Genomic DNA, 13,826 nt, shown 5'->3' on the forward strand with positions numbered 1-13,826 from the left:
AGAACTGGAGGGCACAAGCCAAGAAAAGTAGAAAAACTAACATGTTGAGGCTAGTGGTATACTCTTGTAATCCCAGCACATGGAGGCCGAGGCGCAATCAATGTTAAAATCTTCAGGCACCTGTGCAGCTGTCACCTGGATTAAGATACAGTATCTCTCTAGGAAGCCACTTTGTACCTCTTCCAGTTGTTATTCCCACAGGTAATCACCACTTTTATTTCTCCCATCAAGGATTCCTTTTGCTTGTTGAATGCAGATGAGGGGGAGGGGGGAGGGAGAGAAGGAGAGAGGGAGAGAGGGAGAGTGTGTGTGTGCCAGTGCTGCGTCTTGGACTCAGAGCCTAGGCACCGTCTATTAGTTTTTTTCACTCAAGATCTGACACTCTATAACTTGGGCCATTTCCTGGCTTTTTGCTGGTTAATTGAAGATAAGAGTCTCAGAGTCTTTCTTGCCCAGGCTGGCTTCAAGCTTCCGATCCTCAGATCTCAGCCTCCTGAGTAGCTAGGATTACAGGTGTGAGCCACTGGCACCTAGTTGTATGAAGACAATTTTAAGAGATTTCCTTCCCTCCCTCCCTCCCTCCCTCCTTCCCTTCCTTCCTTCCTTCCTTCCTCCCTCCCTCCCTTCCTTCCTTTTCCTTCCTTCCTTCCTTCCTTCCTTCTTTCTCTCTACTGGGATTTAAACTCAAGACCTTGCACATGTTAGGCAAACACTCTATCACTTGAGCCACAAACCCAGCCCATCTTGCTTTATTTTTCTCGTGTTTTTGCTCAGGGGCTAGCCTCAGACTATGATCCATCTACCTGTACCTCCTGGTAGCTGAGATGACAGGTGTGAACCGCTACTGCCTGGCTTATGGGTTGAGATGGGGTCTCAGGAACTGTTTGCCCAGGTGGCCTCAAAGTCAAATCCTCCAGATCTCCTCCTTCCTAGTAGCTGGAATTGTAGCCATGAACATTATGTCTGGCATTTGAGAGACTTTCTTGGTGGTTAGGTGTGAATTTGTAGTTGGGGGGTGAGGGGGGGCCGTGGAGAGGGGCGTAGCTGCAGTTCAGATTCTGTGGTTTTAGGTCTAATTTTCCTAGATGCTATGCTTTCCCTGACTCCAAGGACAGGGCGACCAGTTTCTCCATCTGTAGTTTGATCCTCCTCCTATTACATCCCCTTAGGGTTGTAGTAATGAATGGAGTAATTTACTGGGAGCGGTGGAAAATGGGATTTTTCTAGGCCTGTGGATGCCTGCCAGAGGTCTAGAGCTCAGTCACCAGGAATGGGTTGGGCTGGAATCTGGCAGTCTTGCCTGCCTAGCTGTGTTTAAGCAACTAACCTGGCAACAGGGCAGGTCTGACAAACAATCTCCTCTACCATCACGCCAGGACACTATGACACTGCTCCTGACGCTTCTTTTTGCTCTGCTTGTCTCTGGTGAGGAGAGGGCGGGTGGAAGAAACTCCGTTTTCTTTTGGAATCCTGATGCTTATATAAGCTACTCTGGAGGGCAGGTGTAGAACCTTAGTCAGAAAAGAATCCCTTCGCCAGGCACCAGTGGCTTATACCTGTAATCCTAGCCACCTAGGAGGCTGAGATCTGAGGATTGTGGTTCAAAGCCAGCCCAGAAAATGAAACTCCATGAGACTTATCTCCAGTTAACTTCTAAAACAATTAGAAGAGGCGGTAATGGCTCAAGTGGTAGAGTGCTAGTCTTGAGTACAAAAGCTCAGGGACAGTGCCCATGCCCTAAGTTCAGTTCATGTTCGTATCAGGACTAGCACAGAGAGGAAAGAAAGAACAGAAAAGGAAAGGAAAGCAAAGCAAAGCAAAAAAAGAGTCTGGTGCTAGTGACTCGCGCCTGTAATCCTAGCTACTCAGGAGGCTGAAATCTGAGGATCAAAGCTTGAAGCCAGCCTGGGTAGAAAAGTCCCCATGAAACTCTTTGTTGTTATTGTTGTTGTTGTTGTTACTGGTTGTAGAGTTTGAACTCTGGGCCTGGGAGCTGTCCCTCAGCCCTTCAGCGCTCTACCATTGAGCCACAGCACCACTTGCAGTTTTCTGGTGGTTTATTGGAGATAAGAGTCTTATAGACTTTCCTGCCCAGGCTGGCTTTGAACTTCATTCTTCAGAGCTCAGCCTCCTGAGTAGCTAGAATTACAGTTGTGAGCCGCTGGGGCCAGGCTGAAATTCTTTTTTTTGGGGGGGGGGTCCGGTCGTGGGGTCTGAACTCTGGGCCTGGGTGTTGTCCCTCAGCTCTTCAGCTCAAGGCTAGCGCTCTACCACTTGAGCCACAGCGCCACTTCCGGCTTTTTTCTTGCTTATGTGGTGCTGAGGAATCGAACCCAGGGCCTCATGCATGCAAGGCAAGCACTCTACCACTGAGCCACCTTCCCAGCCCCGGGCTGAAACTCTTATCTCAAAAAACCAGAAATGGAACTGTGGTTCAAATGGTAGAGTGCTAGCCTTGAGCAAAAGAGCTCAGGGGCAGTGACTACACCCTGGGTTCAAGCTCTATGACCCACAAAGAAAGAAAAAGAGGGAGAGCAAGAAAGAGAAAAGAAGGGAGGGAGGGATAGAGGGATGGAGGGAAAGAGGGAAGAGAAGAATCCCTAGCTCTCATTCCCCTCATCTGTGAAATGTTAGCTATGGGGGACGAGGAAGGATCTTGGCTTGCTTGGCCCCAAGATTACACAAGGGTAGGCTGGAGGGGAGATGCCCCAGCCTGAAATCTCTGCTCTTTACAGGCCTCCACAGCCTCCCCTGGTTTACGGATATTTCTGAGCGCCGAGGTCCTGGCACTGTTGTTCAGACGTTCTCCTTCAACTGCTCTTCCCACATACCCACCCTGGAGTTGCTTAGCGTGCAGCCAAATACCACCTTCTTCAACCCACCCACCCTGGCTGGGCATCAAGGGAGATATGTGGGCAAGGTAGGGGGTGGGTGGGTCATGGGTCCAATTGGAGATTGTGAGGGATCTAAAGGCAGCCCTGAAATTCCCTAAACCAGAGGTGGCATAAGCCTCCCTTGGTACTGTTCCCTTCCTACAGATCATCTTGAGCAGCTCAGCCCGGCTGGATGCCCTGGCCGTCAACCACTATGAGCTGTATTTACGGTACAAATGTGGCAATTATGTGATGGATGGACCCTTTTCTGTGCTGGTGCAGCGGGACCTTGGGATCCAGTGTGTTGGCCGATTTGCTAGCCAAGGTGAGGCTAGAAGCAGCAGGGAGGGAGGTGGGAAGGAATGGCCTGAGTCTAGAACCTTCCTGCCTTCCTTTCTGGTCAGCTGGGGAAATCATTTATGTGCCAGAGACAGTCATACCTGGGGCCCGGCTGTACACACTGCTGCTCCCAGGCCTACAAGGCCAAGGAACCAAGGTGAGCCCAGTCCATGGAACCATGAGCGACAGAATGGCGGGAGTTGGGCTGGGGAAGGGGGGAAAAAGCCAATAGGAAAGGGAGAGCAAGCTCAGCCCCTATCAAGCCTGCCAGAGGGATGCTGCTGCTGAATGTTTGAATGGTACACGTTCTTGAAGAGAGACTCTTATGTGTTTTTGATTGTTTTTGCCAGTCCTGGGGCTTGAACTCAAGGCCTGGGTGCTGTCCCTGAGCTGCTTTTGCTCCAAGCTAGCTAGCACTCTATCACTTAAGCCACAGCACCACTTCTGGCTTTTTTCCTGTGTATTTGGTACTGAGGAATCGAACCCAGGGCTTCATGCATGCTAGGCAAGCATTCTACCACTAAACCACCTTCCCAGTCCTGGAGACTCTTAAGCATTGCTAACTCCCATTGACCCTGGTGGTTCCCACAGGGAGATCTCAGGAGCTAAGCTATTCTTTCAATTTCTCCTACATGTTTTGAGTTCTCTATGACAATTTTATATTAATTTTTTAATAATAAAAAAACTGCAGTAGGAATGAAAAAACCCACATATCCAGGTGCTAGTGGCTCATGCCTGTAATCCCTAACTTCTTAGGAGGCTGAGGTGTGAGGATCCAGGTTCAAAGCCAGCCCAGGCAGAAAAATCCATGAGACTCTTATTTCCAATTCATCACTCAAAAACCAGAAGTGGAGCTGTGGTTCAAGAGAAAGAGTACTACCCTTGAGCTAAAGGACAGCACCTAGGCATTGAATTCAAACTCCAGTACTTTAAGGCTGGGAATGTGGCTTAGTGGTAGAGTGCTTGCCTAGCAAGCATGAAGCCCTGGGTTCAATTCCTCAGTACCACATACACAGAATTAAGCTGGAAGTAGCACTGTGGCTCAAGTGGTAGAGTGCTAGCCTTGAGCAAAAGCAGCTCAGGGACAGTGCCCAGGCCCTGAGTTCAAGCCCCAGGATTAGAGAAAAAAAAATACCCTCACATAGCTTGTTTTAAAAGAACCAAAGACCAGGGCTAGGACACATAGTGGAGGATAGATTGTTTGTTTATTTGTTTTGGGTCCAGTTGTGGGGCCTGAACTCTGGGCCTGGGCACTGTCCCTCGCTCTTCAGCTCAAGGCTAGCGCTTTACCACTTGAGCCACAGCACCACTTCCGGCTTTTTTCTTTTTGCTTATGTGGTGCTGAGGAATGGAACCCAGGGCCTCAGGCATGCAAGGCAAGTGCTCTACCACTGAGCCACCTTCCCAGCCCTAGTGGAGGATAGATTATAGGAGAGTTGAGGGTGATCAGGAGCCTCATGGGTAGTTAAAAATGGATGTTGACAGCGATGCTTGGGATACTGGGATTGGGTTGCTAGTATCTCTGTTCTACCAGATGAACATTACCAGTGCCCAGGACCCTCCATACTTTCCTGGACCTTTTTCCATCAATGAGCGAGGTTGGCTACAGGCCCCATCCCAGGGCCTCAAAGGCCAGGCTGAAAAGGTGAGCATAACTAGGGACCTGGCTATATCTATATATGGATTAAACAGAGATCTCATCTTCTGAAAAATGGTTTGGTTTTTGGTCTCCTCATCATTCTGCCTCTTCCAGACCTGCACCTCCCATCCCTTGCTGACTTGTCCTCTCAGTTTTGCTTGGTTCTGTGCTGGGATCTGAAGTTTCAGAAAGAGGAAGGGTTCCTGGCTTTGTGAAGACATAGGTCCTTTAACAGAAAGGAGAGTGTTTAGGTTAATCACATTTTTGGGGAGGTCGGTTCTGGGACTTGAACTCTGGGCCTGGACGCTGTCCCTCAGCTCTTCAGCTCAAGGCTAGTGCTCTACCACTTGAGCCACAGCGCCACTTCCAGCCTTTTCTGTTTATATGGTGCTAAGGAATTAAACCCAGGGCCTCATGCATGCAAGGCAAGCACTCTACCACTGAGCCACCTTCCCATTTGAACAAGCAATTCTGGATAAAAATGGCCAATGGGAAGGTCAGACAAGTTCTCTCACAACCTCCATAAGAGCTGGATGAGCAGTGGCTCACACCTGTAATCCTAGCTACTCAGAGGGGCAGGGGACTGAGATCTGAAGATCTGCCAGCCCAGGCAGAAAAGTGAGATTCTTATTGCCAATGAAACAGCAAAAAGCTGAAAGTGGAGCTGTGGCTCAAGTGGTAGAGTGTTATCCTTAAATGAAAAAACTAAGGGACAGCACCTAGGCCACACACACACACACACACACACAAGCAATTTTAGTTTTAATGATGGGCTCTTTAGCATTTGTAATCTAATAATTCACACTGTGAATGACTCAGCTCTCACTCTTTCTTGAGTTGTTTGTGACCTAATAGAAGAACTCATACCCCAGAGGTGTAGGCCTCAAAAGAACACTTGTTGCAGATAGGTCATGAAGGGGAGTGAATGGAGGTCCCCCAAGGGAGAATTGGGTTTAAATATAGAGCTGACCACTCACCCTGCTTCCTTCCCTGTCCTGTATGAACCACAGGTCTTCCACCTGCAAATCTTAGTGTCGACAGGACAAGGCCAAAGCTGCCAAGGGAGGCTGACCGTTCAAGTTTTCCGTGTTCTTTCTGGCCAGGTCTCCTTTCTGTAAGGCTCCCCCTGTCTGGGAAAACGGTGAGGGAGGCAGAATCCACCCAAGAGAATTCAGAGCAGATCCTTCTGGGGTGAGAAGGAGCAAGCAGGGGACAGCGCTCCATTCTTGGTTTAGGCAGGCTGTTCAGAATATCACCATCTTGGAGAATCTGGCCCCTGGAAGTGAAGTGGTTAAAGTCCAGGCCAGGGGCTCGGACTTGCGCTATGAAATCATCTCCCCGATGCCCAGCCCGCTTTACTCGATTGGACGTGGTAAGGAGAGGTGTGCGTGCATGTGTGCATGTGTGCATGTGCGTGTGTGCGTGTGTGTGTGTGTGTGTGTGTGTGTGTGTATGCACCCACCCACCCCAGGTGCCTCTGGGCCTGATTCATTACCCCCACCAGGCCTTCCTGAGAAAAGTAGCCAGAAGCTAGTAGGGCTGTGACTGGAACAAGGTTGGGTTGGGAGGCGGGGCTAGAGTGGCCAGAACCAGTGACCACCTCTTCTGAGGTGACTGAGAAGCAGGAGGAGCCAGTGTGCCTGAAGGGATGGAGCTAGGGGCGGGGCCAAGTGCTGTATCACTCTTCGGCCACACCTCAGCAGATGGAGTGATCAGGCTCACCTCACCTCTGGATTTGACTCGTGCCCCGGGCACAGCCGTCACTAGGCTGCAGGTGAAGGCCTTTGAGCATCACCAGCCTTGGGTGAGCGCAGAACTGGAACTCACTGTGGACGTGCAGTTGGTCAACCAATGGCCCCCACGCTGCCTCCCAGCGCTTTTTGTGTGAGTACCCAGAAACCTTGCCTGGGCTCCTGGGCTTGAAAATCAGTGGGCTCACAGCCCACTTGTCCCCTGCCTTCCTCTTCCAGGACTCAAATCCCTGAGACGGCCCCTGTGGGCACAGTCCTGGGCACCTTTGCTTGCACAGACCCAGATTCGGTGGGCACTAGTCTGGATTACCAGCTGCGGTTCCATAGCCCTCCTGACTCGGCCAGCCTCCGCCTTCATGACAGAGTCCTTGAGGTATATAGCCCCCAACTTCCAGATTCACAAACAAGGGACTTGGGGCCAAGAAGGATGAGTGGATCCAAGGGTCTGTGGACACTGATACCATGTGGGTGGGGTGGGAATATAGGTGTTGAGCAATCTACTTTGTAACCTTCAAAAGAGACCATTGGGATAGACCATCTGTGAATGTGCTGATCTAAGGGAGGTCCAAACTTTCCCAGATCCTGTCTGAGCTTTACCCTCTTGGTCCCTCTGACAAGGTCAATGCCACACTGGACTGTGATACTCCTGGGACCTGCTTCCAGCATGCAGCTTCCATCCTGGTGATTGATGATGGCCAGCCCCAGATGACCAGTGAGTGACAATACTCAGGCCTGGACATTCAGAAGAGGGCTATTCTGTCCTCCTTTCCCATTTCCAAGATATAGATGCTTTCCCTTGTTTAGAAAGAGGACGGGATTGTCACTAGTTCAGATTCTAGGGTGTCTCTCTTAGGCTTGCCAGTAGAAGAGGGCTATTGCTTCCCTCCTTCAAGTCCTCTCTCTGAATTCTAGGGCAGGACTATGTTTCTTTCTTCAGAGGCCTAGGGGAGAGCTCATCTGTCATGGGGCTTGAACTCTGGGCCTGGGCACTGTTCCTCAGCTCTTCAGCTCAAGGCGAGCACTCTACCACTTGAGCCACAGCACCACTTCTGGTTTTCTGAGTGGTTTATTGGAGATCAGAGTCTCATAGATTTTCCTGCCTAGGCTGGCTTTGAAACGTAATCTTCAGATCTCAGCCTCTTGCGTAGCTAAGATAACAGGCATGAGCCACCGGTGCCTGGCCTAGGCCAACTTCTTGGCTGTCATTTCCCTCCCCCCGCAGCTGAGGTGCCAGTACTGGTGATGGTGACACCCATCAATGAGTTCTCCCCAGCCTGTACCCCACGCACGTTCCGGATTCAAGAGGATGCAAGGCCCCACACTCTGCTGGGCACTGTGGTGGGCGTGGATATGGATTATCCACATAACAGCGTGGAGTACTACATCTCTGGTGGACCCTCTTCCACCTTTGCTGTGGATCATCTCAATGGTATTTCTGCCCCTGGGCTGGGATGGAGGGATGAGGCTGGAGTTGGCTCTGCAGGCTGAGGTTGTGGTCAACTACTTTAGGGGAGGTTCGCCTTTTGGCACCTTTGGACTATGAGCAACAGAGGGTGCACAGGATCACTGTTCTCCTGATTGACCGTGGCCAAGACTGGGACCCCACCTACCGCCGCTCGGGTTCTTGTACCATTACCATTGAGGTTGAGGTAATTAACCTCCCAGGGGCCTTGGAAAGATAAATTGCTCTTCAATCGATTGTTTTCCCTTGATGTGCTTGCTTCTTCCATTGGCTGCTTCGGAGGAGGAGGAACTGGCCATAGATAATATTAGAGCCCATTGATTGACATCTAGGTCATTAGTCATTACCTAATGACTGTTGTAGAAGGAAACGGGGGATTGGAGTTCAAGGAGTGGCCTTTCTGATCCAGTGGCCTTTCTACAGGATGTGAATGACCATACCCCAGAATGTGAACCTCCATTTCAAGAGCTCACCATCTACACCCCGCTGGGACGTAGCATGGAGGTGACCAAGGTGTCGTGTCAGATTCCCCAGGAACCACAGCGCCTGGCCTTTGCCTACAGCATTGTGGGAGGTGAGGACCATTGGGCCGTATGTAGTTGAGGGGGCTGGTTAGTGGTATCTCCATCTCCTGTCACTCTGCTTTCAGGGAATACCCAGAACCGATTTAGGTTGCAAGGGGCCAGCTTGGTGTATGATGATACTCTGTTGGGACCTCCTTGGCTGGACCAGCCATGTACCTACTGGCTATTGATTCACGTGGCTGATGCAGGCAACTCCAACCACCACCTCAGCACTACAGTCACCATTATTGTGCATTTAATTCCCCAGAGGCCCAGCACAGTGGCCACCAGCACCCACAGAAACACAGTAAGGGGGAGGAGAGGACCTTGAAGGGTGAGAACATTTAGTTTGTTGGCAGGGGAGACGGGGCTGCTGTGGAATGATGGGGGAAGGCTGCATTTAGAGAACCTGGCAACATAGAAGAACAAATTTAGAAGGGGGGGGCGTGGCCCAACCCACGGATGGTCAAATGATTTTGGCAAGGCAATAATGACACTGTGGTCTTCATTCCAGGTGTCTTCAACGATGGCACCCATACTTGTGACAGACATAGAAGTTTATTGGCAGCCGGAGCCCTGGTTTGTGGGGGTGCTGACAGCAACTGGTGCCTTGCTTCTCTTGACTCTGGGCTGGCTCCTCAGCAAGTTCCTCCAGGGGTAGGGCTCCTATCTTTGTTCTCCTTACCTTCCCCAACCCATCTCTAGACACTGGCTGCCATAGATGGTGTTGCCAAGATTTGATGACAATACCCAAGTTGACTGATGTGGAAAAGGGCTGCGGCTGTCCCACCAGAGGTCTTCAGATTAGGGTCAGAGAGACTGGAAGTGGTCTCCACAGTTGCTGGAGTCCAGTCTTGGGTATGGATGACTCAAGGTTTGAGGCAGTTGGGCCTGGGGCATTTATTCTTGCTCCTGATGCCTTCCCTTCCATGGAAACCTGCCTTTCTGCTATAGGCTAAATGCCTTGTGAGTTCAGGGCTCGGCCCAGTGGAAGGGATGATAAAAATGTGGGCTTTGGCCAGGCACCCGTGGCTCACGCCTGTCATCCTAGTTTCTCAGGAGGCTGAGATCTGAGGATCACAGTTTAAAGCCAGACTGGGCAGGAAAGTCCATGAGACTCTTATCTCCAATGAACCACTAGAAAACTGGAAGTGGTGCTGTGGTTCAAGTGGGAGAGCTCTCGCCTTGAGCTGAAGAGCTGAGGGACAGCGCCCAGGCCGAGTTCAAGCTTCACGACCAACCCCCCCCCAAAAAAATGTGGGCATCACATATAAGTACCAACTATCCCCACCATAAAGGGACAGTTGAAATGGCACTAGTTCCTAGTGTCAGCTGGGCTGCTGCCTTTACTGTTTGGTTCCTCCTCCTGGAATTTTAGGTTGACCCAAGTGCTGCAGGCACCAAGCAAACCAACTCAGACTCTGTTGTTAAACAGGTCAGTCTCCTTTGCTTACCTCTATGCCTAAGAGTCCACTGTTTTAGCCTGGGTCCCAAAGGCTTTGTCCTATTCTGTTCCTACTTTGCCCCAGCATCCAAGGAAATAAAGGATCCAAAGAGGGGTTCATGGATATACCAAGGATGGAGATGTCTCAGGAAAACAGTAGTGTCACGAACTTGGTATGTGTCAACTTCCCCTCCCGAAGTGGGCACAGAGGTATTCCCCTCCTCTGCCAAGCCCACCCCCTTGCCTGTGGTAATATCCACATCAGCACTATCATGATAAAGGCAGGAGGCGCCTAGTTCCTCTATCTGCTCCCTGTGGATACACTGGGTTTAACTCTCTCATTTTTCTCAGCAGCATTATGATGGCAGGGCACAAGATGCACGTGAGTCTCAAACCATTTTCTACTTGTGTCCTCACCCCTTCCTTCTCTCCTGTCCCTGTCTCATTATTTCTTCCTACTATCAAGTAGCTACCTTTTCACTGAATGGGATATGTTCTTACTCCCACCTACCTTTAAGGCAACCTGTGTCTGGGGCCAACAGGTAACTCAGGCCTGGTTTGGTTCCTGTCCACATGGGGAGTAGAATGGTGGTGAACAGAGAGCCCTTCAGATATTTTCCTGCATCGTGTGTGTGTGTTTGGGTTTGAACTCAGGGCCTGGGCATTATGCATTATTCTTTAGCTTTCCCCACTGAAGGTTGACCCTCTGTCCCTTGAGCCAAACCTCCACTTCCATCCAGCCTTTTACTGGTTAATTGGATCCAAGAGTCTCACAGACTTGGCTAACCTGACTGGCTTCCAATTGTGATCTTCAGATCTCAGCCTCCTGAGTAGCTAGGATTACAGGTGTGAGCCACTCACACCCAACTAAATGGCCCACTTTTATTTCCCAGTGAATCTCAGGACCCAACTGCTTGTATTGCCCAGAACTGCATCATTGGCAACCAGTGTAAGCCTGTGCTCTGGCCCATAGGCCCACAGCCACTGGTGCCTGACAGGGTGTTTAGTTTTGAAGAACCAAAGAAGCTTTTGATGCATTTGAGCCTGTCTTCAGAATATTTACTGAGGAGAAATGGAGGGGACGGGTTGAATCTCTGCAGATGGGAGGATTGCTCGGAGGGAAGAAGTTTTGCTGAAGGCAGAAATTGTGTTCTTGTATGTCTTTCCCTCCCTCCCCACCCTTCTTCCTTTCCTCTCTTCTTCCTCCCCCCTCCCTTCCTTCTCCCCTGCTCTCCCCCCACCATTCCCTCTCCTCCCATCTTTTGGGTTCAGGTACTGGCAGAGATTACCTGTTCAACACACACACAGGAGTCCGGCGCTAGATCTGAAGCTCAGCCACAATTTCACTCACTAATGTGTGGGATTTCTTTTTCACATGACTAGGGTTTGTTTTCAGATTGATTTAATAATAAACAAAATTGCAAACAGAAAAATCCCAGCCTAGTAATCTAATCTGTGTGTAGGAGAAGCTCCTAGATCTGTGCTTCCTTATTCTTCCTGGGAGAGAGTTTTATCTTGTTGGCACACCCTAGGGAACAGTAAGAGTTATTTTTTTTCTTCCAAGAAGCACTGTATTATACTCTGACTGGCAATGATTGACATTCGGCAGAGATTAGAGACTATTATCTTTGTCAGTGACACAGTGAGCCTTCAGTTGTCCTGTTCCCTTGGAGGCTACCTGCTTCTTTTGTCACACCACGAGGTACCAGTAGCTCACACCTATAATTCTAGCTACTAAGGAGGCTGAGATCTGTGGATCAAGGTGTGAAGCCAGCACAGGCAGACAAATCTGCGAGACCCTGATCTCCAATTACTCAGAAAAAAGCTAGAACTAGAAGCGTGGCTCAAGTGGTAGGAAATCAGCTGTGAGCTAGAGTCTGAGATCCTGAGTTGAAGCCACAGTCCTGGCATACGTAAGAGGACACTAGTAACTTTGTAAGAGTCCCACCAATCTTCATGACAGTTTGACAACTAGTGGTACAAGTTTTATTGGGAAGGATCTAGAGCTCTTGTATTGATTTGAGGAGTAGACAGACTTGATCTGTGCACAGATGATCCTGGGATTGCTGGAAGCTTCCTCCTGAGGTCATTTCTTCCTGATCTCATTCTTTCGAATTCCTTAGTGCTCAGCTCTCCCTGTGCTGATTGAGCTATTACACATAGTAAGGTGGCTTACAGCAACTGGTCTGATGGTGTGTAAGGCTGACTTCCCTTCCCATGCCTGGCCTGACATCAAGTTCAGGTTGTCAGCCCTCAGGAGGACCTGATGCCTGGGTAAAGGTTGCCTTTAGCATGCTATCCTTTTGTTATCTAAATTCTCAAGTCTTTGCCCCTTGGTCAGATCTGTGAGCCTGAGTCCTCTCAGGGCAGTGGACAACCTCCCTTCCTGAACTAGTTATGGTCTTCTAGGCTCAGAGAAGAAATGGAATGCCTTCTGTGGCAAAAACTTTTCTTCCTTTGCAATGGTCTCATTATGAAGACCAGATTGGTCTTGAACTTCACATCCTCCTGCCTCAGCCTTCCTAGTGTTGGAATTATAAGTCACTATACTTGGCAGGTGGGGGGAAAAAAAAACACTCAAAACCCCTTAACGGGGCTATCACTAAAGCTAGTATTAGACTTCAAGTTCAAACACCTCAAAAGTGCCTGTGCATAGATTTTAGCCTGTTGTAAGGGCTCATTAAATCTACATTTCTGAGCAGCTCAGCTTTGATTCTCATTTCACAGGTGAGGAAACCCAAGTTCAGAGAGGTAGTTAAGCCTCCAAATTCTCAAAGAGTTAGCCAGCCAGGGGCATCTGGATGTGAGATCAAGCCACGTGACTGCAATTGGCGTGGCTCTGGAGAACACGTTTGATAACCACCTTGATATTCAATCCACTTTGGGGACAGGTGGGGATAGTTCAGGGCAAAAGATGCCCTCATAGAAACTCAAGGCAAGAGAAAAGGGAGCATCCGCTGTGTGCCAGGCATCCCCTGGCAGAACAAGCATGGGGCAAAGGGCCTGAGGCCCAAAGCTGCAGATCGGGATCAGCGAGGGGCGGAAGACGCCAGGAAGAGGCTCTTGACACTCTGGGGCTCGTAAGGAGGAGGTTCGAGACCCAGTTACCTCCACTTCCAGGGACTGAGTTGACCTTGGCCAGGCCTCTCTTCTGCGCACCCCAATGAATGAGGGTCAACCCTAAGGGTGAAAGACAAAGAAAGTCAATAGATCTCACGGCTGGCTAAATGTGCGCGCCAGGGTGACAAGCCGTTGCGGGCTGGGCACCAGGGAGCTACGCAGCCCCGTGAAGCCAAGGGCGCGCGCGCAGGCCTGCGTGTAACCAAGCCGAAGCTGCGCCGCCGCCCGCACGCTCCGAGAACGCGGCGCATGCGCCAACCCGTGCCGTCACAGTCACGTGCCCCGGGCATTCGGCACGGGGCGTGAGAGGCAGGCTGTGACTGACGGACCAACTGACCTGTCCGTGGGAAGCGGTCCTCCAGGATTCGGGAGAAGCAGCTGTTGATTGGGGAATCCCCTCAGTCGGGGGCGGGTTCTTTGCCGTCCTGGTTACTATGACGCCCGGCCCCCGCCCCCTCGGCTGGCCGCCATCTTGTTGTTGATCTGTACCCAGTGGGCAGCGCCGGGAGCTGGACCGAGCGGCCGCTGCGGGGCCGCTGTTGCGGGGGCTCAGCCACCTGCGCTGCCTGCCAGGGGGCGGGCCGAAACCTGGAGGCCCGGGGGGCCCAGCTCCCGTGGGGAGCCTTGGGCACCCG

General features: G+C 50.7%; 1 protein-coding gene across 1 annotated transcript; it reads left to right on the top strand.

Annotated features, from left to right (window-relative positions):
• Window positions 1–1,382: 1,382 nt before the first annotated feature.
• On the top strand, window positions 1,383–11,406 carry Cdhr4 (cadherin-related family member 4). The gene is made up of 19 exons (XM_013028055.1): window positions 1,383–1,425; window positions 2,736–2,920; window positions 3,039–3,198; window positions 3,278–3,369; window positions 4,747–4,857; window positions 5,862–5,965; window positions 6,087–6,223; window positions 6,552–6,735; window positions 6,822–6,975; window positions 7,221–7,314; window positions 7,825–8,031; window positions 8,112–8,251; window positions 8,488–8,638; window positions 8,714–8,934; window positions 9,142–9,284; window positions 10,006–10,062; window positions 10,157–10,244; window positions 10,426–10,453; window positions 11,344–11,406. The coding sequence occupies exons 1-19, from the start codon at window positions 1,383–1,385 to the stop codon at window positions 11,391–11,393; spliced, it is 2,349 nt and encodes a 782-aa protein (XP_012883509.1). The 3' UTR covers window positions 11,394–11,406.
• Window positions 11,407–13,826: the final 2,420 nt, after the last annotated feature.

This window comes from Dipodomys ordii, unplaced genomic scaffold, assembly GCF_000151885.1.
Source record: "Dipodomys ordii isolate 6190 unplaced genomic scaffold, Dord_2.0 Scaffold107, whole genome shotgun sequence".
Lineage (NCBI taxonomy): Eukaryota > Metazoa > Chordata > Mammalia > Rodentia > Heteromyidae > Dipodomys > Dipodomys ordii.